The 24,681-nt window shown below is 42.3% G+C and overlaps 2 protein-coding genes across 4 annotated transcripts in view; both read right to left on the reverse strand.

Annotated features, from left to right (window-relative positions):
* Nucleotides 1-15,192, reverse strand: part of LOC133130867 (myotubularin-related protein 10-like) — a 28,093-nt gene extending 12,901 nt beyond the window's left edge. Inside the window, exons 1-5 of one of the 2 annotated variants that reach the window (XM_061245805.1) lie at nt 15,023-15,192; nt 13,299-13,347; nt 4,987-5,123; nt 3,747-3,819; nt 1,993-2,135 (exon numbers count right to left, since the gene is read on the reverse strand). In XM_061245805.1, coding sequence (XP_061101789.1) covers nt 1,993-2,135; nt 3,747-3,819; nt 4,987-5,123; nt 13,299-13,347; nt 15,023-15,076 — 456 coding nt within the window. In that variant the 5' untranslated portion in view covers nt 15,077-15,192. Of the gene's footprint in view, nt 1-1,992; nt 2,136-3,746; nt 3,820-4,986; nt 5,124-13,298; nt 13,348-14,372; nt 14,996-15,022 lie in introns of those variants that run through there. The other variant, XM_061245804.1, reaches the window with a different exon arrangement.
* Nucleotides 15,193-16,047: 855 nt separating this feature from the next.
* On the reverse strand, nt 16,048-23,519 carry LOC133131295 (uncharacterized). Of its 2 annotated transcripts, none has more exons than XM_061246587.1 (7): nt 23,167-23,519; nt 22,177-22,545; nt 18,890-19,324; nt 18,520-18,618; nt 18,400-18,424; nt 18,233-18,267; nt 16,048-18,028 (listed from the first exon to the last, which is right to left on the reverse strand). In XM_061246587.1, exons 1-7 carry the CDS (start codon nt 23,216-23,218, stop codon nt 17,838-17,840), a joined length of 1,206 nt encoding a protein of 401 aa, XP_061102571.1. In that variant the 5' UTR covers nt 23,219-23,519; the 3' UTR covers nt 16,048-17,837. The 2 variants fall into 2 exon arrangements, with proteins under 2 accessions (XP_061102571.1, XP_061102570.1); XM_061246586.1 differs by having other exon boundaries at nt 18,520-18,621; nt 23,167-23,517.
* Between the last annotated feature and the right edge of the window lie 1,162 nt (nt 23,520-24,681).

The raw sequence follows: 24,681 nt of genomic DNA on the forward strand, positions 1-24,681 counted from the left end.
CGGCTGAATGGCCGTTTTGTTCTCCGCCAAACCCCTAGACTCTCGCGTACCCTCTCAGGGCCCATGCACTCGGAGAAACTGGCAGCTCCCGCCAAGGGCTCTGGCACCTGGCTGGTCTTGGTCTGGCACATATTTGTAGTTCATTAGTTGTTGTACTTGTAGTTCATTGTTCATGTTTGGGGGCAGCATTAACTCAGGAGGTAGAGAAGTTGTCTGGCAGTTGGAGAGTTCCCCAGTTCGATCCCCTGTCCTGGGTGTGTTGAAGTGTCCCTGAGCACCTGACACCTGACCTCCATTTTCTCCCCACGAGCTGGTTGTCACCTTGCATGGTGGGCGCCATCGGTGTCACTGTTGGTGTGTGTGCGTCTGCGTGCGAACGGGGGAATGCGAGTCATCGATTGCAAAGCGCTTTGTGTAGCCCTAGTTTCTGGAAACGCAGTTCATTTAACATTTAAATTTCCTTTAGAACGAAGAAACGAACACATGCCTCCTCAAGTGTTCCACCGCTGCCTTGCCTGGCCTTTTCTGGCTCACAGATGACACATCTGAGCACTGTAATTTACTCCTAGAGTCATGAGTCAGAGGCAGTGTGTGGAATCTTCATTTCACATAAGTACCAATCACCCGTAGCAACCAAATCTGTAAAGCCGCGAAACAAGAGAGCACGCTGCGTTCTGTGAGTCATCGTGTTTCACTTTAAACATGAGGGACTCAGCAACCAGCGGTAATGCAAGTCAAAGAGGTCAGGTGAAACACAGGCAAAAGAAAACAACGTAAAATGTGTTTGCTAGCCTCCGCCCAGAGACCGCCGGACAGATGGACCTAGACCTCCCTCAAGAGCTCTCCCAGACAGACAGACCTATGAGGCGTACAGACAGAGAGAGATAGAGGTGTTCAGTAATTCTGGCTCTATTTAAGGCTGCCTGCCAGATGGGAAGACAGGATGAAAGAGTTGCTGGCTAACAGACGGAATCATGTCTGGATGAGAGGGAGAGGGAGAGTGCATGGGAACACAAGGCTACCACAGGGCCTCTCTGGAACAGCACCCTACAGTGATAGCAGGGCACATTCTCCGCTACATCCCATGGTACATCCGTACATGACAGATCTACATCACCACGAACACTGATGAGATGAGCCTTCAATGTGAGATTATCTTAAAGCCCAGCCTACATTAAACAGCCATCTTGAGAAAAGATGAGACCAGATGGTTTTAGAATGTATTTTGAAGAAAGTCTGGTGCGTAGTGTCCAGTTTTAGAATGTCTGCTCTTGTCGGCTAGAGTTTCTGAAACTGCCAAGTCTCGTCTCAAGTTGACTGTTTGTTGGAGTCTGGGCTTTAAAGATGATGTCATATGAAAGGCTCAGCTCGTCAGTGTTTGTGGTGATGCAGATATCTGTCATGTTATGTTGCTAAAAAAACCTGGTACCAAACAATAAATATAGACAATACAACGTTAATGTTAGCTAGTTAAACAAAACACGCATATAAAGGTCACGAGAAGAAACCTAAACCGTCAATATGTTTACATGGTGCTTTGATGTGGACTTCCTAGTTCCTCCCATCTCATCTTGTCGGCCCTCGTCTCAAGTCGCTGTCGGATATAGACTGGGCTTGAACAGCTATGAGGAATAAGTGACATTTCAAAACTGATATTCAACCACTTTGTTGAGGGAATTGGGTATTACAATTGCTACAGACATTAGGCGCAACCAGCATCAAAAACAAAGAATAAGCAGGAACAGCACTGAAACTGCTACTGGAGCTGAGAAAAAATGGCTGTGATTAAGATGGATTTGGGATAAATATGAACTGAGTGAACTGCATCCTTCTGCTTTTGGAACCGACAAGCCCAACATAGCCTGCGTGGAATACCATGGCCTATTAAATCTGGTTCCTCTCATAATAATGAAATAGGACTGAGTTGGAGCAGGGTTCTCGTGCCTGCCTTACCGCTCAGTTTGCCTGGACGGATGGACAGACCCCACGTACCTTCTTGGCGCTCTCAGGCCCGGCTTCGTCGAAGCGGAACCTGATGATGCGGAAGTCCTTGCAGTAAACAATGAGCTCGCTGGGACTGAACTTCAGCTTCTGGTTGGACCCCAGAACTTTCCGCTTCCCCTTAGTGTCGTTAACTGGGAACAGAGAGAGGAAAACAGGAAAACGGACATGGTCACAGGATTAATTAGCAGTAATGGAAGACAATGCCCATGATTTAGGGGGCCTTGGGAGGGGGGGGGTAATCTGCGCCATTTCAAATCTAACGGACAGTATGTGTTCTCCCGTGGGCGGAGGAATTTCACAGCAATGACATTCTGCCACTTGGATAAAACTCTATATTGTTTGTGCCAGTTTACTGAAACAATAATGTACAAAAACACAGGTAACGTGGCTATACTGATACATTACCTGCACGGAAGTTGAATTTCCACCAGAAAAGAAATGCTTTGGCTTGTCCAGTACACCTGTCCAGTAGGCACAGGGGATACCTACAGAGTGGGGATCTACAGTACCAGGCATGAGGCCTTTGCTCCGCTTGCCAAACTCTCCCACTGTGATACAGGGACATACCGCAGAGGGGGCCAAAATGATCTCACCGTTTTTTGCACTGCTGAGTGCTCATGATGCAACTTTGCAGAGACTAAACAGACCAAAACAACAGCTTCACGCTCCGTCAGTCCAGTACAACAGGCCCGTGCTTGAGGCAGTGTCAGCAAAAAATAGCCTCAATGACCCAATGCAAACCAGATTAATCCTGACCAGGCTCTTCCACCAGGGAGGCTGAGCTGTGACCTAATCTGAACAGGAAAAATGCTCACAAACGGATTCGGTCAAAACGCTCAAAACGACAAAAATCTACAATCACGGCAGTGCAAAAAGGCACGATGGAACAACTGCCTTGTGTGTGTGGCAGAGATGTGGGCTAATCTTTATTCCATAACAAACCGAATCCAAGGCTGTCCTTTCAACTACAGATACCCAGTACACAGTTGGAAAAACAAAACCAGCCCTATAGTGTATCTAATCTCCAAAAACCAGACTTTCGTTCAGTAGTGCACCAGGGCAGATATGGTGAGGAATGATGTGTGCGCATTTCAGGGACATCGACTAACAGTGGGAGGGTATTTCACTGGTTAGTCATTTTACATACTAACATAACATAATCACGAGAACAGGCCATTCAGCCAGGCAATGCTTTTCCCTCATGGTTAGTTTGCCTAATAGTATCTAACACAGTATCAAGCCTGGTCTTGAAGACCCCAGGTGTTTATGCCTCCACTGCATGTCCTAGTAAGCTATTCTATGCAGTGACACAATGATCACTCTACTTCCTAATATCTGTATGGATTTTTTTAAATTATTTTTTTTATGCCCCCTCGTTCAGCTAACAGAACTCACCATGAAGAATTGCCTGTAGTTCACCCTGAATAACTGTCTGTAGTTCAGACACGCTTACATCCAGCAACTCATTCCTCTGTCCTGTTAGGAACCCCACTCCACACCATTTTGGGAAGAACATGCACACTCCACACAGAATGGCCTGGACGGGGCTTGACCCAGGACCTCGCTGTGAGCCAGTGGTGCTACCCACTGGGCAACCTGCACATATACTACATATCTCCATTTCACAGGGGTTAGAGAACAGGTACCAATGCCTCCCCTGAAACCATACACTTGAGACAGAATGAGAAGAAGGCACTGCGTGTCTGGTAAATTTTTAAGTGCCAGAGAAAGAGGACTCCTACCTGTAACCACCTGGTCCACGCAAGCCAGCGGAACATCATGCTCTCCAAGCAGTCTGTTTACATACTGGCCTTTCTGAAGACGGCAAAATCAGTTTCAGTGCCAGTCACAGATGTGTGGGTAAAACAGCAAAAGGCTAGGCTTCAAAGGGTTTAAACAAACACATTCGAATGGAATTTCAAAGCATATTTAATGAGTACAAATGGGCAAGAACCCTTCAGTGAATTACAGCACATTTCCAAAAGCAAGCCGAGAACTTAAAAACAGATCTATCACTGCTGACACACACAAAAAAGCAGCCCTTAAGGCAGAAAAACAGCATACAGGATCGATCTACTGATGTAAAAGTTCAAAAGTTTGTTGAGGAAAAAAGTTACCAAAAACCAGGTTTACACAAGTTGGAAAAAATGTAAAACATTGATTTCTCAGATTCAAAATGTGGCTGAACTGCTAAGAGCTACTGACAAGAAATGGGGAGATTCATACCAGCGAATTGGACTGTGGTTAGGAGTGTACAGAACAAAATTCAATTTACTTTTTTTTGTACTGCATTTTTTATAGTGATGCTAGTCAATTAGACATTTCTGTTTGGCAGCTCCTGTATGATGCCATTTTGGGATTTTAGCCGACTTCTGCTTTGGTTAGCACGGAAACACCAAACCCGGTGCGTCACTTACGACGCACTTGACCCCCCCCCCCAATACGTCCTACAGGGAGAGGAGTAAAGGGCAGGGCATTTGTGCTTCACAGTTTTTTATACCACTGAAACCGATGAGATTCAGGCTGGGAGCAGTTTCCACACCCTGACTCACTGTGGCTGGCGAATGAGCAACAGGCTAAGGCGGGGAGATACTGAAACACAGAGGCACCAGCTAGTTTACATAAAACAAATAACTGGGTAATTTAGCAAACATATAACAGCAGAACTTGTAAACAATGTTGGGCGGGAAAGAACATTCGACTGACTTGACTGAAGCTCGATTTTATCTTAAACATACATGTTCTCTCCAAACAATCAAGATGGAAATTCCACAAATGCACAAAGAACACGAAGTTCTAAAACGGATCTGTGGCCAAATCTGGATTAGCACTAAACTGGGTGACCACGGCTCTGTTCCAGCAAACTGGAAAACTTCCACCTCTGCCAACTTGCCTCCTCCATGAGTCAGTCCCCCCACCTACAGTAACTCAAGACATGACTCCTGTGGGCTGGAGAACAGATGATGCCTTCACACCGCGTACCTGGCAAGGCGGCGTGTCCTGGGTGATGAACGAGATCTTGAAGTTGGTGCAGATCAGCTTCCCCCACAGATCGTCCTGGCCACTGTCCGTACCGATGCACTTCCTGACGAAGCTCGCCTCATTCACCACAATCTCCCCTGCAAACATGCATATAAAATAATGGGCCAGATTTCTCATACCCTCATCCAAGAGTTCAGGATCACCATGCAAAGAAAGCAATTTATTTTATTTTGTCACCATCTACTCTGTAACCTATTCCAACTGTTGGGCCAAAAGTCAAAAACCGGTATAAGAGATTTATTGATATATTCTCCATATACGATTCCCACAAAACATATGCATTTTTTGCACGTGACTACTACATTTGTTGGAATCATGTTAGAAAAGCAATTTGACATATAAAATGCAACAGCACCCAACAGCCAATATCGACAACAGTCTACCAAAATGTGTTCACATCAAGATGCGCCAATGCAAAAACGTGCACTTGAAATTTGAAATGCTTGTAATAGAAGACGATTTAAAGTAGAAAAAAGAACATGACACCAGGCAACAGCACGAGGCAGGAGCCAGTAAGAAGGGCGGAGTCAGCAGGCCTGCTTTACTTATTCATTCCTCCACTGTGGTATCTAGAGGAAGACGAAAACTCTCATTCAAGTTTCCTCCATGGGCATACTATTTAAATATTGTAAGGAGGGAAGAAGCGTTAAATATTATGTATTTACTGTATGTATGTATAATTTTATGTCTGGAAAATCAGCGATTTAGTGGACAGAATAACCGATGTTAGATGCTACAGACAGGTTTCTGCAGACAGATCGGGGGAGGTGCTACAGACAGGTTTCTGCAGACAGATCGGGGTAGGGTGGCACCATATGCGCCCGTATTGACCGGCTGCCACTGATCAGGGTGCCCTTCAGCCTGTGGGCTCGAAAAGCAGTTTAATATAAGACTCACTAAGTCATTGTCCTTTCTATTCCAAGGGTTCACCGAAAGTGGTTCAACACACAAGCACACACACTTCTTGCTATTACAAGCCAAGAGGGGACACATGACCTAACGGCATCCATTCCAGTGTTCTGTTGGGCTATATGAATGACTTTTCTTCTCATTGGGAGAAAATTCCTAGTCAACAGAGACATAATCTTGAGGCAGATGGTGAGGACGTATGTATTGTGCCCAGTTTCACTCAGAAAACTCAGAAAAGAGATTCCAGTCACAGTCCCCTTCTCCCACACTGCAATCTTCAGGCTTAAACGGACATCAAAAAGGACCCTTTCATTAAAAACATGTGGGTTGTGTTCACCAAGCCACAAGAAAACTCTGCCCTAGATAGCATTTTATTGGCTGACTGACGCACATTTCAAATAACAGAACCATCAGGATTTAGCCAATGAGTTGCAGAAGTTTCCTTGAAGAAGAAGGAAGGTATGCTGGACATTTAAGATGTCTGCAAGGAGCACAGGCAGCCATTTAATTTTGATACCACATCACATAATGACATAAAAGACCTGTGGAAAATCACCCCTGACTCAGTGCAAGTGCCCCGCAGAATGTGGGCCAGCACACTAGTGTTTGTAAACCAAGAGAAAACCAGCTAGCTACCATTAAAAAACAAGAAAGAAAATCCATGTGTAACCATTTCCAGATCACTACTCGTGTGCAGCCATACCAAAACTCACACATTATCAGCTTGTTCTTGATGATGTTGGAAGTGTTGCTTAGGAAAAAAAGCCAAAAACCGAGAGTCTTCTCCTTTGACTCAACCTTTCAGATGATCAAACGGGGCCAAACTGTCACGTTTCTCTGCCAGTTATGCTACTTCACTCTGGAATGAAACAACCCTTAACATTATGACAAAAAAAGTTGTAGTTGTAGTAGTAGAAACAGGCTGCTCTTTCGACAGAAGAATATCAACTTATCCCTTTCTCACTCATGGTCCAATTGAGCAGGAGCTATCCAGATGTTTAGCCATCTCCCGCCAGCCAATGATTCCCACTTCTCACAAGTGCTCACAAGTTTCAATTACTTCCACTCGAACGAATGGCTTCATATGTCCCAAATGGCTGCTAATTTTCATTAACTCCTCAAGTTTCATCTGATTATCGGCATCAGTTCCCATTCTTATGAGCACTAAAAAGCTGGAAAAACTGAACGCAAATCCAGATGCCAAGCATCTAACGCAGAACTAAAGTGAAATTTACGATGCTGATTGGTCTTTGGAGATGGGCTGCGATGGAAACTTTCCACAGAAACTTTAACGCGGGACTTTTGCTTTACTGCAAAAACACAGACTACCAGGTCCTCTTATGGAGAGGGATGCATAAACATTAACCCATCTCCTAGCTGCTCCAGAGTGAGCTCTTCTCACTCCTGATTAAACAGGATAGCTTGATTAAAAAGGTACCTGACTGTACCTTTTGATCTTAATACTTCAACTTTTTATAATATTCTCTGAAGGAGGACATCCTGTTAAAACCATGACAATGGCCAGCAGCCCTATAGCACAACACATAACCTATATAAATACTCTATACACATAACTCTATCGTTGAGCAGGGATGATATGGCTTCAGTCCACCATGTGGGACAACATCTTGTCGAAAAACAACTCGAATCAACCGATTCCTCCTGACGCCCTTCCTCTGACTCATATCCATGTAAGCAGAAGTACAGTATGACAGGAACTGGCAGCTGACATTGAACGCTTAGTAGGACAGCAGAGTATGTGTCAAGGAGTTCCATTTATGGTCTAATTCCATGGTGAAGATGGTAAAATAATCGACTGAATTTTGATTTTCTCATGCAATGTCATTTTACAATATTAGATTTTAGGCTCAGAAGACAATGAGCATAGTGCAGTTTGGTGTACCTTGTTGCCATTTTGTCCACAGACATAAAATACCTTTAATGTTGCTAAGATAAGTATTTCTATGCATTGTTTGGAAGACTACAAACTTGCCTATTTTGGCAGAGAAATGCACTGGATTCTGTAGATGTAAAGATTTGTGCAAACAAGATTTGTTGCTTCATAAAATTCTAAATCTCTCAGCTAGTGAGAAAGAGAAATGGGCAGAGGAAAAAATAATTCACTGGAAACCCCTGCACCCATTTAAAAATGTTCAGAAATCGGGGTGGAGGACAGAAGACATCAGAGCAGAAGCAGACTGGTGGAGGACCCCAGTAGGGACAGAGCAGGTGCTGAGGTAAGGCCGGGATCTCCTGGGAGGGATCTCTGTGCCATGGCGCCCTGCGGTCTACCTTCTGTGGTGGGGATTAAGCAGTGTTATTAGGCTTTGAGTCATGAATGGCGGTCTTTGTCAGAGTGGACTGCTGACGCGTCAGAAACGGTGCGGTGAGTCTGCCCCGCACACAAGCCAGCGCGTTAGCAAGTCAACATGCGTGCACCTCACAGCCCTGAACAACCAACGCATCCCTGTGCATGCGCTGGTTTCAGGAATTCACATGCAAGAATGATTGGAGAAACCGTTCTCTTGAGAGGAAAGTCACTCTTCCTTCTATAATTGTGTGGTCAGATCATACAATACAAAATGGGTTAAATACTATAAATACAAATACAGATAACAAAAAAAAATCTAATTTTATCATCATTAACATACATATAAATATAGGTCTAATCGCGAACTATAAGCAAACTGTCCTTTTCCTTTCATAAAATAAGGTATTAATAATGCTGGCATGTGGCAATTCTGCTCTGTATGAAACCAGTTCCCTTATAATGCATCCAGGATTAATCAGTTATGGCCAAGCAAATAATGCTCCATAATAAGGGCGGCCTGTAGCGTAGTGGTTAAGGTAAATGACTGGGACACACAAAGTCGGTGGTTTTGTATTGTCCTCCCTCTCATCTTCCTTTGACTCTCTGTGTCCCCTCACCACCAAACTAGCTCGGGCCTCCCCCCCCAGTCCTTGGCTTTCTGATGCTCTACGAGCTGTCCGAACCAAGCTGCGGGCGGCGGAGAGAAAATGGAAAAGGTCCCGTCTCCCCAGTGATATGGCTTCCTTCCATGCCCTCTTATCATCTTTCCATTCCTCTGTCTCTCTAGCTAAATCTTCCTTCTTTCACTCGAAAATTAACGCAGCCGCCTCTAATCCCCGCAAACCGTTTTCAACTTTCTCCTCTCTTCTGGCCCCCCCTCCCCCCCCACCCCCCTCATCACTCACACCTGATGACTTCGTCTCCTTCTTTGAAAAGAAGGTCGATGCTATTCGCAATTCCTTCTCCCAACCCTCCACCCCTGCTGACCCTCCTACCCTCCCCAACTCCCTAACCTCCTTTTCTCCCCTCTCTGACGCCGACACACTGAAACTCCTTACTTCCCACCGCCCAACCACCTGTCCTCTTGACCCCATCCCCTCTCCCCTCCTACAATCTATATCTGAGGACATTCTCCCTTTTCTCTCCTCTCTAATCAACACCTCCCTCTCTTCCGGCACCATGCCCTCTTCCCTGAAGAGGGCCAGAGTCACTCCCCTCCTCAAAAAACCTACTCTTGACCCCTCTGCCCTGAACAACTACCGGCCTGTCTCTCTTCTTCCCTTTCTCGCTAAAACCCTGGAACGGGCGGTCTGCTCCCAACTGTCCACTTATCTTCTCCACAAGAATCTCCATGACCCCAACCACTCTGGCTTCAAGAGTGGCCACTCCACTGAAACCGCCCTGCTCGCGGTCACTGAGGCACTCCACTCTGCTAAAGCCAAATCCCTCTCCTCTGTCCTCATCTTCCTCGACCTATCAGCCGCCTTCGATACAGTCAACCATGAGATTCTGCTCTCATCGCTGTCTGGGATGGGTGTCACAGGTTCTGCACTCGCTTGGTTTTCCTCCTACCTCTCTGGTCGCTCCTACCAGGTGACTTGGAGGGGCTCAGTCTCCGACCCTCAACCCCTACGAACTGGAGTCCCGCAGGGCTCGGTTCTTGGGCCTCTCCTCTTCTCGCTATACACGATGTCTCTTGGTTCTGTTATCTCTTCCCACGGCTTTTCTTATCACTCCTACGCTGATGACACCCAACTCTTCATTTCCTTCCCCCCCCGACACCCAAATCACCACAAGGATCTCTGCCTGCTTGGCTGATATCTCTGCGTGGATGACTTCCCATCACCTGAAGCTCAACCTTGCCAAAACTGAGCTTCCCTACATCCCTGCTAAGTCCTCTCCGTCAATCGACCTCTCATTGACTGTTGAGGACTTTGTAGTTTCCTCCTCCCGTACGGCAAAGAATCTTGGGGTGACTCTTCATAACTGCCTCACCCTGGCACCACAAGTATCCTCCACTGCCAGAACCTGCAGGTCCTTTCTGTATAATATACGCCGTATCCGTCATCTCCTGACTGAGAAAGCCACCCAGCTCCTAGTCCAGGCGCTCGTCATTTCCCGCCTGGATTACTGCAACTCCCTCCTAGCCGGTCTCCCAGCGTGTGCCATCAAGCCCCTCCAGCTGGTCCAGAATGCTGCAGCCCGCCTGATCACCAATCAGCCCAGGTCGGCTCATGTCACCCCACTTCTCATTGGCCTCCACTGGCTTCCCATTGCCGCACGCATCCGTTTCAAGGCCCTAGTGTTGGCATTTCAGGCTGCTAAGGGGACTGCCCCACCTTACATACAATCCCTGATCACTCCCTACTCCCCAGCTAGACCACTCCAGTCTGCCAGCTCTGGTCGCCTTACGGTTCCCTCTCTACGTGCACCTGGCGGTCGATCTGCACGTTCACGCCTGTTTTCCGTTCTGGTCCCTCAGTGGTGGAATGACCTGCCTACCACTGTCAGAACAGCAGAATCCCTCCCCCTATTTCGACGCAGACTCAAAACCCACCTTTTCAAACTCTACCTTAGTCCTCCCTCCTGACTTCCCCTGCCCCTCCTTTCTGATATCCCTATCCTTGTCTACCCCCCCCCCAAAAAAAAAAAAAAAAAAAAAAAAAAAAACACTTCTGATGACAACTATGTTTAGAACAGCATTTCCTGTGTATTTTGCTAGTTTCTGAATGTGATGCTCTGACTTATGGTAGAACCTATGCACTTGTAAGTCGCTTTGGATTAAAAGCGTCTGCCAAATGACTAAAATGTAAATGTAAATGTAAAATGTTCTAATCCCGGTGTAGCCAAAATTAGATCTGCACAGCCGTTGGGCCCTTGAGCAAGGCAATTAACCCTGCATTGCTCCAGGGGAGGATTGTCTCCTGCTTAGTCTAATCAACTGTACGTCGCTCTGGATAAGAGCTTCTGCCAAATGCCAATAATGTAATGTAATGTAATAATTACTGCCTTTCTTCTTATTTTCACAACATACACACACTCATACATGAGCGAATGAGTGAATGAATGAACAAACAAACAAACAAATGCACAAAGGAACTAACAAACAAACAGGAATGAAGGATCTTCACCTGTTGAATTAGGTCAACAGTTTACAGAATGTGACCAGCTATTCCATGTGGCACAACTCACAGCAGCAACATAATGTGCAAAAGGTTAACCTCAAGGAGAGCCAGGTGATTTCAAATTAACAGCATTCTTAAAGGAAGTCAAAACCTTAAAAACTTCATCAAAGCATGGTGAAGTACAAACTAGGAAACTATTTACAACCAAACTTTCTCATTTTGAAGCAGTGGTAAGTAGTGAAAGAGGCCATGTCCACATTATTAAATATGTAGCTCAGTTAGCCTTAACATATAGGGCCGTTCACAGTTTTATAACGGTGTTATAAAGACGACCTTGGCAAGAATCAAATGGCAACATATGCATAATAACAAAAAAATAGGAAGGACCAAGGAGAGAGTATAATGGGTTCTCTTAAATCTTTGAACAACTGAATACCCACAGTAGTGCACCAAACAAATCATTCAAGGTGTCATTCAACACTCTTACTGGATGGAAGGGGAACCAACGATAAACTCTAAACTGGGGTCCCACAGGAAAATAAAAAAACACTGGAAGTCAAAGTTGGGCTGTAGTCAAGCAATGTGTGTGAGGTATGGCCAAGAGAGGGATAAAGAGGAAGACTGTGGAAGAACAGAACAGCGGAAGCAGGACATCCAGGGGAATAAACAAGATGAGAGTCGATTCTAGGAAAACTGCAGGACGGAGACAGAGGGAGGACAGAGAATGATTGAGGGAGATAGGGAGGGCACAGACTCGGACACAGAGACACATTCTGAGGAAAAGAGGGGGACAGTTTCGGCCCCTTTGTTCAGACGACTCCGTCTGACTGAAGTCCACTGTCTGTATTTCTTGGTGGGCTGCATTGGGTCTGAATAGGCTATTCAGTCAGGGACGGTGGCAAATGAAATGCAGTCAAGTCACGTACCAACACAAGGGCAGCTGAGAGCCGATGGAACCAATGAATAAATAATATTTCAACTGCAGATCCCTATGATGGCCTTAGCCAGGGAGAATACATACACCTAGATAAGCTACAATGTGCTACAAAGTGAACATGGGAACGCAAATTTTTTTAAGTGCATTAAAACAATCATTACATTTAGCAGAAGCTTTTAGCCAGAGCGATGTACAACAAAATGTATAGGTGTGCTGAATAACTTAGAGAGAAGTGCAGTTCAAAGTGCCAGAAGTGACCACAATAGGGCCCTGTCAAGTAACCTGTTGGGAAACAAAAATAAATAAAATAAACACTATAAAATGCCATGTGATTTAGCCCACAGGCCCCATTCCCAATGTAATATTTCACAGAAATGCTGCATTAATCCCATAGGAAAACAGCACTACTTTCACAGCAGATTCCTCAGATTCATTTTTAACCTCATATTGAGTGAGACCAAAACAAGGTCACTCATATCTAGCCCAACTTTTTAAAAATGTATTAAAAATAAATCAACCTGGCCAAAAGACAATATAAAAGAAATATGCAAATATAAGCTGCTCAGACATTTTAGGAAACTTAATTTGACTTCCAGATTGGACAACCAGACAAGAAGGGTAGAACCTTTCCCAAATTTTTAGAGACATTGTATTATAATTAATAACACCAACTTCTTTGGAAAATTGACAGTTGGAAATTGGAAGAAGACATTTTACTATAACGAGTGCAAGGTAGAGTTCCACAGCAAAGCTGAGGTGGATGAGAATGAATTTGGAAAACGTGGTTATTCCTTTGTGTAGAAACGCATGTATGAATACTATTGCTGGACTAAGCAATAAAGCAGGCACCAAAGACCAAGAGATCCACGCATCCAGTTAATTTCTAAATAAAGCATAAGTGACTAATCGAGACTAGCCCGTAATTTCTCATAATGTACAGGATAAATTAACTGAAGCGCTCATTACTTACCTGCAAGTAATTTTGCCTCTAACTGCAGGGGGGTTTTCGTCAGATCTGCCTGTGTGTGAAAACGTAATTCATATGTAAATGCAAGGCAACTTGCAGCATTATACACCACTTTATTAGGTATTTTTATTACTTTTTTTACTATTATTATTGGTCTTCTGCTGCAGTAGCCTATCCACTTGAGAATTTTGACGTGTTGCGTGTTCTTCTGTATTTACCTGCATGTGGTTATTTGCCTTAGTCGGGCCCTTCTCTAACCACTCTCATTAACAAGCCGTTTTTGTCCACAGAACTGCTGCTTACTGGATGTTTTTTGTTTCTCGCACCATTCTCTTTTGAGACTGACATGCATGAAAATCCCAGGAGATCAGCAGTTTCTGAGAAGCTCAAACCACCCTGTCTAGCACCAACATTCATTCCATGGTCAAAGTCACTTACATCAAATTGTATTGGTTTGTGAACATTAACAGAAGCTCCTAGCCCATATCTTCATGATTTTATGCATTGCACTGCTGCCACACTATTGGCTGATTAGATAACACGAATAAGTAGGTGTACAGGTGTTCCTAATAAAGTGCTCAGTGAGTGTACATCACCTAGCTAGCCAACATCGGTATTACAATTGACACAAGGAGTTCAAATGTATTTCTCCTGATGAACGTGATTTATGATTGTAGTTGCCCGATTGGCTATGGCAGAAAACTAAAACTCTTCGATTGATGTAAATTGGACTAATAATTATAGAGAAAACGACAAATAACTAACGTAACACAACTGTCAATGGGGAACACAATTACTTTGTCACTGTAGGAATTAAGGAATTAAACTTTACACAAAAACAAAGCTGATCTGGAAGTAAAGTTAATGTATTATTTATTCATCACGAAAGTAGCACTGTTCCGAACATCGTGAGCTAACTTGGCGTTCGGAACCCGCGCATGTGCACCCATCCTTTGGCAACTAATTGTTGTTGACGTAAGTAGCTTTTCTCCGGCTAGTAAACTGCGAAATTGTAACTCACAAAATGTAACCTCTCAACTTGACAAAACACTTTTCAGAATTGTTGAAAATGCTTACCTGTAAAGGCGGAAGGTATGACTTAAATGTTGGTTTCAATGGTTTGACGGAAAACATCACAGGCAGGAGTGCGTGGCTGGCAAGCTTGCCAGCTCACTAGTTCACTCGTTACGGTGTACTGTGTCGTTACAGGTGACTAGCCAGGTTAGACAATCACTTAGCGTTGACTGAACTATTTCCTTTAACCGACATTGACATTAACTTACATTGCTGAGACAGTAATTCAGTTGCTTCCTTGTCTAAAGAAGGCAGTCTCCATTTGTGCAGTTAGCAAACAAGCCTGATATTTTAATTTACTGAGCCAGTTATCACTAGATGAGTTGCTACGACGCCTCTCATTTCAACCGAGCAGACACACTAGTGGTAATTTTGTTAGCGTGCTATCGTTGGACCACAGTGGTGGAAAAACAGTACCAGACAGTAAATACGTATAAACAACATTTGCCACTAAATTATTCACGCGTTTCTTGCAACGAGCTTTACATATTCATAATGTACAACATCGGAAATATTCAACAGAGAGCGTTGGTAAAGTAAACTGATTCACGTTAGACTGGCACAACATTCCCCATTTCTGGCTTCGTCTGGTCGTTCCAAATGCAGAGTGAACAGATACATTTAATCTTCTTATAGGAATGTTCTGGGCGTACCTTCCATGTGTTCCGAGCATCGATATAACTGCAGCCTCCCCTTTCCGGTCCCATGGAGAGAATGAAAGCGAAGACACCCGAGATATCTTAATTTGCGTGTTTCTTTTGGAAAGAGTTAGGATTACGGATGCATGAACTCTGAAAATATGGAGAGTGAGGTGGAGGGGGGGTAAAAGGAAAAGGTCAAATGAGTGGAATCCGAAGATCATGATGAAGAGAGAGTTGGGGAGCTACCGGAGAGTATTTTGTTAGATTATAGCTAACAAAATACTCTCCGGTAGCTCCCCAATATGAGAGGGTTCCACGAAGGTGTTATTGGTGTCAGGAATACGCACATGTAGCTGCACTAGCCTATGTAGGAAAAGGGTGAACAGATGTAGAAATTGTAGAGAAGTGTAGGTTGTCTAAAGAGCAGGCTGTGTGTTTTCATTGTGTGGGAAATCACGTGTTGGGAGTAAAACATTGTGAGAGAAAGAAATTGTAATGTGAAATTGAAAAGAGTAGAGCTAAGAATTAAATGTCATATGCGGAGGCAACAAAGAGGGGAGAAAAGAGGAGGAAAGAGCAGGACAGATCTGTGACAGTGGAATAGGAAATAGCCCAAATATCATACAAAACCCCCTTTGGTAAGCCCCTTCTAAACCAGCTTCATTTCCCTAACGTTTGACTCCCACCAAACTCTTTTTTCAAACTCCCCTGTATCTCGTCCCCTTTCACATCAGAAATGCCCCAAATCTCTTTTGCTGCGTGCACCACTAAATCAGTCAGTTTGTCAGGTCCATTTTTCATGATTTCCAGTGACACATTTTTCCACATTTTGTTAGCCATATTTTATTGTTGTATTTTATTGATATTTAGGCCAAATCCTATTCATTTCAGTCAAAAAATCGAAATTGAAAAAAATCTTATTCTTCGATTTGGACAGTTTGTCAGGTCTGGGGCGTATCATTTTTCCACTTTGCTGTAGCCCAAGGTCTAGTTAAGGGTTTGACCACTAGACAACCAGCTACCCAAAAGTGCCAAAGTTTTAATGATGCCAAACTTTTTTTTTTTTTTTTCAAGCGAACTCATTTACATACGGAAAGGGGAAAGGAACTAGACGCATGAGTGCTGCCAAAGAAAACAACATAATAAAACAGCTCTAACTCAAGCAACCCACATGCGACTAACTAATTACGCAGGAGAAGCCGGCAGGCAGCTTAAACGAACTACTCTATCAGTAACAAAAATAAAATGGTGTCAGTCACCCCCTAACATAGAGTGTCTAGACAACCGACGTGTAAGTGTCTTACCTATCTAGCTCCCAAAGTAAATGCGTTCATTTCTAGGTACATACACACACAAGTAGGCTACAAGTTAGCGTATCATGGTCACAAAGACAACAGACGCTCGGAACGAATACAAAGTCCCTTCCTCCCTCTTAGAGCGGGAGAACAAGTTGTATAAATTGTTGGACTATCAAACAAGGAAACTGCTGATTGGAAAACAGTAGCGGGGCAGGTGAACAGGTGGACATCCCGACTCTGTCCACTAGCGCCATCTACAAGACACAGAGAAGAAACAAAGCACACACATACAGGCCAGCAAAAGTAACAACTTTTTGATTACATTTTCTTGCCCATATTTTATTGTTGTCATGATATTTGGGCTATTTGCTATTCATTTAAAAAAATCTATTTTAAAATGGATTTGGTCAGTTTGTCAGGTCCGGGGATTATCATTTTTCATGATATCCGGTGATAATTGAGAAAATTCTTTTAAAAAAAAAACATTCTCTGCCATTGTCTAAAGATATGTAATCTGGTGCCTATTTATATTGTGAAAATGACGTTTTGAAACTGAAAAACTGTATTGCCGTAGAACAAAAAGTATTGGCAGTATAGGTCCAAGAGGTTAGATTGTAGGGATGAGAATGAGGATGAATGTGCACCCTTGACAGCCAGGATTGAGATAGTTGGTGATTGTAGAATTGTAGATGTCAGACCATATGATCTATTCATTTTCACTATTGAATCCAGTGTGAATATGAAGAAGCTAAATGATTAATCAACACATTCAGTCAGTGAGCACTATTTTTTAGACTTATTAAATCTTCTGCTGCTATAGCCTATCCACTTAGAGGTTTGACGCATTGTGTGTTCAGAGATGCTCTTTAGCATACCACTATTGTAATGCGTGGTTATTTGCATTACTTTCACCTTCCTGTCAGCTTCGACCAGTCAGTTTTGGCCCTTCTCCTCTGACCTCTCTCATTAACGATGCATTTCTGCCCGCAGAACTGCTGCTCACCGGATGTTTTTCGTTGTTCATACCATTCTGAGTAAACTCGAGAGACTGTTATGCATGAAAATTTATGCCACAGTCAAAATCACTGACATCACATTTTTTCCCCATTCTGATGGTTGATGTGAACATTATCTGAAGCTCCTCTCCCGTATCTGCATGATTTTATATATTGCACTGCTGCCACATGACTGGCTGATTATACATGAAGAAGTAGGTGTACAGTTGTTCCTAATAAAGTGCTAGGTGAGTCTTGATGGTCATCAGACATGTATTATTTCTACCAATTTTCACAAGCATTCCTACTTGATTTCCATTGCAATGGACATGAAATAAAATAGACTTTATTATTATTTATTTTTTTTATCTTAATTTCTACATGTAATATGAGTATGAAAAAAAAAAATGTTTTCCCATGGCTGGAAGAAATGCAGGTCTGAAGAAGTCAAAGCACAAACCCCGAAACCGTGGCACAGATGCTAATGGCATGTCTAAAAACAGCTGTTTTCAGGTGTACATGATGGTCTGTGGTTCATTTACATCTGCTGTGTGTGTCGCTGATGCTCTCATACACATGGGCCCCTGGGGTGACCCCGACTGTGGAGTAGAGCTCTGTCGGGGGCTTAGCCTGGTCCCCCGCTGCACTGTGATCTGCAGGCTTATCTGTCAGCTTCACCACAGAATATGGCTCAAATAGTCTTCCAGCCACTGTGTAAGGGGAAACTACAGCGACATGAGAGGGAAGTTTATTTATTTGTTGGTTTAATTAATTGTTGACAACAACAACAATGATACTAGTATTAGCCTACTACTATCAGGGCTACACATAATTAAAATGCTGATAAAAATATGAAACAGGTTAAACCCAATATAATCAATGGATAATATAATATCATATTTTATTACATTTATTTTTAAGTAACTCACTTTCAAGGTTGATTGTTTCATCTTCATTTTGGTGTCTGTAATAAAAAACAAACAAACATTAAAACACACCTCCTGCATGAATTTAGTTCAGGATGCTACATATAGCTGATTAATAATCATAATTATGGTCATAATTGTATCCCCAAGCTGATAAATTAAAACATTACCTTTGATTGCTCACAAACTGGGATTCTAGGGGAAAAGAGACATTGTGTAAAGTAATATTAAATAAAGAAAAATATGAAGTAAAAACATTTTCACACAAAAAAACAAGAGAAAAAACTAACCCTTAGCAGCAATGTTGCTCTTTTTCTTCATATAAATGACAATGACAAAGGTACCAATGATTACCAGGGCTACAGCCAGATACAAGGGAGTAAAATATGCTGCTGCAAAAAAGAAACATACATGACAGTTTTAGTGCGCTTGAAGTGACATGAACAGGAACCAATTAAGAAATGCTATCTTGTGCCGATGCAATATTTATTTAAAAAATGCAACAAAATTGTGATTTTAACAAACAGTTCCACGTTTTTTAGTTGTTATTGTTATTTTGTTATCTTTCTATCATCTCCCAACTGAATAATGTAATATCAGCCTGTATGTGTCAGTATGAGTCGAGAAACAAAGAATAGATTTAATCTAGAATTAGATTACCTTTTGAACGAGTTGTATCTTGGTTTGATAGTTCCTTCTTATGTACAGTTACGTCAACAGTAGAAATTACCACCCAGTTGCCTTTATTTTCCTTTATCACATTTAAAGCGCACACGTATTGTCCACTGTCCAAATGTGTGCTTCTGTTGATGGTCAGGTTATGGAGGCCAATGTTTGTCATGGGGTCGTGTGAAGAAGTGTTTGAGATCCTGGTGCGAAGATTGTTTTCAGAAGAACAATAAAAGTTGTATTTTATTTCTTCTAGATCAAAATCATAAGAATAAATGCATGTACTGCCCTTGCCACCTGTTTTGATCCAGTACACAATATAAGGACAGTTTGAAAACTCGTCAGAGATAGAGAAATGGCATGTCAGAATAATGGGCCATCCCTCGTGTATAATGTGTGTCTGTGTTTCAGGCTGAGACTTCAACACTGTGGGAAAAACAGAATGAAAGACACTGATGATTAAAGTAGTGAAAGTCACCAATGGCGATTGGATATTGGCAACCACTTATCATTGCAGATAAAGTGAATGTGTATGATTGTTGAAATAACCTCACAATAACAGCACAGCAATATAATTTGACCATTCCAAGCCATGAAGTGCATATACAATGAGCTCCATAATGTTTGGGTCAAAGACATATTTTTTCTTGACTTGGCTCTGTACTCCACAATTTTGGTAAACGATTCACGTGTGGTTAAAATGCAGCTTTTCCCAACTTTTATTGAAGGGCATTATTATACATTTTGGTCTCAACAATAATTGTGAAAGAAAAGTAGAAAATACACTCCACTCCAAATTGCACCTCTCTTGTTGCTTTAAAGGTACGATTTGTGTGCTAAAACATTGTTACAGTAAATCCCTTCCTATCATTGAAAAAGGCTCACTGATATGTTGACTCACCCTCTGCCTGTTTTTATAGTCCTTAAATTTGGGTTTCAAAATGTGCAGTTGTCGGGCCAGCACTCTTTATCAAAACATTGTATAGCTGTACAAGAATTCAAGCTCATTGGTTGAAAATTTGTTCTAATTGCCACAGCCAATGGCGTTTCAACATCAGCACGTTAACAGAGAAGGGGTGGGATAAACAGTGTTGTGGTTTGAGTGTGTTTGTTGCTGCAATTCCTCTCTTGACCATTAGAAGTCCAAAATTAGCTATTGTTTGATTTTGTGGATCGGTTTCATTGAAAAGCATGCATTTCTTGTTCAAACAAATATTTTTAATTCATAGAAACCATTAGTATTCCCCAGAGTACTATCTATCCATCCAGACAGTTTTGCTGAGATGTGACACCAACCAGTCTGGCTTCAAGAGTGGCCACTCCACTGAGACCGCCCTGCTCGGGGTCACTGAGGCACTCCACTCTGCTAAAGCCAAATCCCTCTCCTCTGTCCTCATCTTCCTCGACCTGTCGGCCGCCGTCGATACAGTCAACCATGAGATTCTGCTCTCATCGCTGTCTGGGATGGGTGTCACAGGGTCTGCACTCGCTTGGTTTTCCTCCTACCTCTCTGGTCGCTCCTACCAGGTGACTTGGAGGGGCTCAGTCTCCGACCCTCACCCCCTACAAACTGGAGTCCCGCAGGGCTCAGTTCTTGGGCCTCTCCTCTTCTCGCTATACACCATGTCTCTTGGTTCTGTTATCTCTTCCCATGGCTTTTCTTATCATTCTTACGCTGATGACACCCAACTCTTTATTTCCTTCCCCCCCGACACCCAAGTCACCACACAGATCTCTGCCTGCTTGGCTGATATCTCTGCAATTCCCTCCTAGCCGGTCTCCCAGCGTGTGCCATCAAGCCCCTCCAGCTGGTCCAGAATGCTGCAGCCCACCTGATCACCAGTCAGCCCAGGTCGGCTCATGTCACCCCGCTTCTCATTGGCCTCCACTGGCTTCCTATTGCCGCACGCATCCGTTTCAAGGCTCTAGTGTTAGCATTTCAGGCTGCTAAGGGGACTGCCCCACCTTACATACAATCCTTGATCACTCACTACTCCCCAGCTAGACCACTTCGGTCTGCCAGCTCTGGTCGCCTTAAGGTTCCCTCTCTACGTGCACCTGGTGGTCGAGCTGCACGTTCACGCCTGTTTTCCGTTCTGGTTCCTCAGTGGTGGAATGACTTGCCTACCACTGTCAGGACAGCAGAATCCCTCTCCCTATTTCGACGCAGACTCAAAACCCACCTTTTCAACCCACCTTAGTCCTCCCTCCTGATTTCCCCCGCCCCTCCTTTCTGATATCCTTATCCTTGTCTAACCCCCCCCCAAAAAAATAAAATAAAAATAATTTGCACTTATGATGACGACTATGTTTAGAACAGCATTCCATGTGTATTTTCCTAGTTCTGGATGTGATGCTTTGTGGTAGAACCTATTCACTTATAAGTCGCTTTGGATTAAAAGCGTCTGCCAAATGACAAAAATGTAAATGTAAAAAATGACACATTCTAGATTTTATAACATTTTTAGATGCAGTGCACTCTGACATAATTGACCTCTATGGACCGTTTCTTTTCTTGTAATCAATGCGCTGACAAAAATATAATGCCACAGTTATTCACAAACATCAACAGAGCTCAAAAATGCACATTTTAATCGAGAACTATCTCTTCTATTGCCGGTACTCACCAGCTGTCTGCACAAGCAGACCTTTCCGCTGAAGCACACATTCTGGGGGAAAGTGTTCCTGTCTTCTTTGTAGTTTCATATTGCAAGCTAAATGAGTTCCTATAACATCTTGGCACAATTTTGCTAACTACAATTCACAGCTGAAACGCTGTGATCTTTCGATATGCAAGCCAAGCGCAGCATAAAGTTGGCTAAACCATTGAAACTTTGCCCTGGAATGCTGCTTAGGTGGAAACTTCTGCTTGTGCAGACACAGTTGGGATATTATTCGGTCATCAATTGTAGAGGTCTTCCCTTGTAGGAACTAGGACTTCAAAGGCAATTCTGTTATTGGTTCAAAAACCTCAATGCTCTCATACCTGCACTAAGAAAACTGAACACACTTGAATAATCAGAAACACCTGGAAAGTCATATGTCCCAAACATTACAGTGCCCTGAAATGGGGACTATGTCTAAAATCTGCTGTAATTGCTACAAGGTGAAACCAAAATCTGTAAACTATATGATGTCATTGTCATTGTCCTAAACATTATGAAGCTCACAATAAGTGCATTGATAATTACTTACAAAATAATTTCTGAGCAGTCTCAAGCATTATTATAAAAATAATTGGCATTATAAAAATGTGGAAGAAAACATTTTTAACTCACCCTTCGGTTTTGCGAATGCTAAGATGAAATAATCATTTTGGTCAGCAGATTTAAATGGATATAAAAATTTTGACTGAAAATTATCAACACAAGCAAAATATCCATTATTTTCTTCAGGCTTAACTGCTAAGCAGCTTGTTGCCTTCTCTGCTTGTGTGTTGTTCCTGGTGCAGTCTTCTAGGGATTTTTTTATGTTCTTACATTTATTATCATGACTCCTTTCTTCACTACTTTCTTCACTACTTTCTTCATTGCTTGTTGCTCTACAATCCACCTTGTAATCATAGTTAATGTCAATTTGCCAGCGTCTGTGCTTACAGACCATTATTTCCTTGTTGTTCTTCGTTTGATAAAGGAAATAAGTTGCTCCTTCAAAAACAAAAACGCATACGGTACAAGATTTACTGTATAGATAGCACTTTATAGGACTTTATAGACATCACTGCAGTGTCCTAAACAATTTGAAATATTTGGGCAGTAATAGATGGCTCATTTTCACAGAAACAAATTGAGAACGCCTGATATTAATGAAAGTAATACTTGCTTATTTTTTTTAAACATAAATAATTTCCACAAACATCACTCAAATCACAAAAATACTGTAAACGAAAAACTAATACTATTATTGACATGAACTTAGACATTAACTAAGGGGATTTTCCATGCTTGTTACCTCATTTTTACACTTTAGTGAAATGGGAAGTTATGGAATTACACAATATCATTCATTTAGAGTGAGATCAACTAAATTAACAAAAAATGTATTGCCTATTGAACTATTATTTACAATAATTTTGAAAGAAGCCAATCATTTTGACACCTATGATTTTCTGAAAAAACATTGAAACATGAGGGTAATTGTATTGAACTAAAAGTATATCGTTTTCTGATATGTTTCAAAATAAGATAGAATATCATCTCTGCTGTTTATTATATGTCAATAATTCAATATCTTGAATTTTCTGGTAATAAATATAATAATTTGTTTACCTTGAGCTTGACCTATGAGAAGTAGCAGAAGGCTTGCATACAGCAGGTCCATTGCTCCTCTTGGTTAAGTGGTCTATCAGTGAATACTCTGTAATAGTCTATTGTTGACTCCTTGTTGACCGTAGCTACAACAGAGGTAGCTAAAACAAAATAAACGTTCTCTCACTGAGCTGGGAGTGGAGGCTATTCTGTACAGTTATTTCCTGTGCTATGCCAGCCAAAATGTCATCTCTAAACACACATTGCTTAAAGTGTGTTAAGAGTGCTTGAATAATATTGCACAAAAAGGAAGTTAGCCAAACCAAGAAGTTAGTCAAGAAAATTATGAATTTCCACTCAGTGATGACATCTATTATGAGAGGCAAACAACAGATCAAGTTTCTTTAGTGGATGGAAAAATAGAGGAAAGGGAAACACATAATATATGTATTTAGCAATGGTCCAAGTGTAAAAACGGAAAAAGCAGAAATGATGGTATCAGCAGCCTTTCCTTTTTCTCACTTCTCCATTTCCAATCAGTCTGTTGCATCGCAAAAATAGACATTTTTCTGTTATGTTTGAGAAAGAGTTATCAAGTTATTCAGCATGTCTTGCCACGATAAGCATCAGATATTTTATATAAAACACTGTACTCTGCTACAGGGCAAAGATTAGCTCTAACTAATCTGAGCCCAGGATGGTTGGTCGCCTTGGATAAGAAATGAAAAGTATTTTATAATTGTAGCTGAGTAACCAGCAGGTGGCGATAGTCTCATTCTGAAGATTTCAGTTGGGTCAATTTTTCTGCAGACAAAGCAATCCTCAACCTGGTACATGCATAACCTCATATACAGTATAAACACAACATTCTCAACAGGAAAAAAATCGAAAGTAGGACTTGCATCTAAAAAAATAACAGCTTTTTCAGAGGAATGTGTTTTGAAATATTTAATTTCAACGAATGTGCACCTAATTCATCTGAGTTTGGATGCAAAAGCACCACGATATGTTACTGTGAAAGGCATATACTGGATTACACAGAGCAACTTTCTTATTTTCCGTACTTCCCTTGGTTAAAATACAAGAATAATGTATAATAGTTTCTTATTGCTGGAATGCAGGTCAGCTGGTTTCCTGGTGATGCAGATATGTTCAACACAGGACAGGTAACTAAGTTGGGTTTCGATTACAGCCAGTGAATCCTGGAATCTAGTATGTGTAGACTCGTAGCCTGGATATAAGAGTTTGTTTACTATTTTAACGTTCGATTTGTACTTCCCAAATTTCTCCTAAAATATAAACGGATAAACTCACTGACACCATGCTTCTCCACAAATTTTGACCAACCTTCAAAAAAGGTTTTTATCCCTAACGACTTCAGTTGGCCATTTGAACAACTTCACCAAGGTGTCATTCTGCAGGCCCTACAGCAGTGATGGGCAGGATGGTGTGTGTGCAGGATTTAGCTGCCACCAGTTCGGCTCGGTCAGCTAATTAGCCAAATGCAACACGTGAATTAGACAGAAATAAAATGTA

This window comes from Conger conger, chromosome 6 (assembly GCF_963514075.1).
Source record: "Conger conger chromosome 6, fConCon1.1, whole genome shotgun sequence".
NCBI lineage: Eukaryota > Metazoa > Chordata > Actinopteri > Anguilliformes > Congridae > Conger > Conger conger.

What these genes read in the sequence shown, in the direction of transcription:
- LOC133131295 (XM_061246586.1), bottom strand. Translation starts at nt 23,218, where the DNA reads ATGGACCTGCTGTATGCAAGCCTTCTGCTACTTCTCATAGGTCAAGCT. An exon ending in TCTCATAGGTCAAGCTCAAG is followed by an intron (nt 22,546 to 23,166) that starts GTAAACAAATTA and finishes TTGTTTTTGAAG; the next exon opens with GAGCAACTTATTTCCTTTAT. An exon ending in AGCATTCGCAAAACCGAAGG is followed by an intron (nt 19,325 to 22,176) that starts GTGAGTTAAAAA and finishes TTTTTCCCACAG; the next exon opens with TGTTGAAGTCTCAGCCTGAA.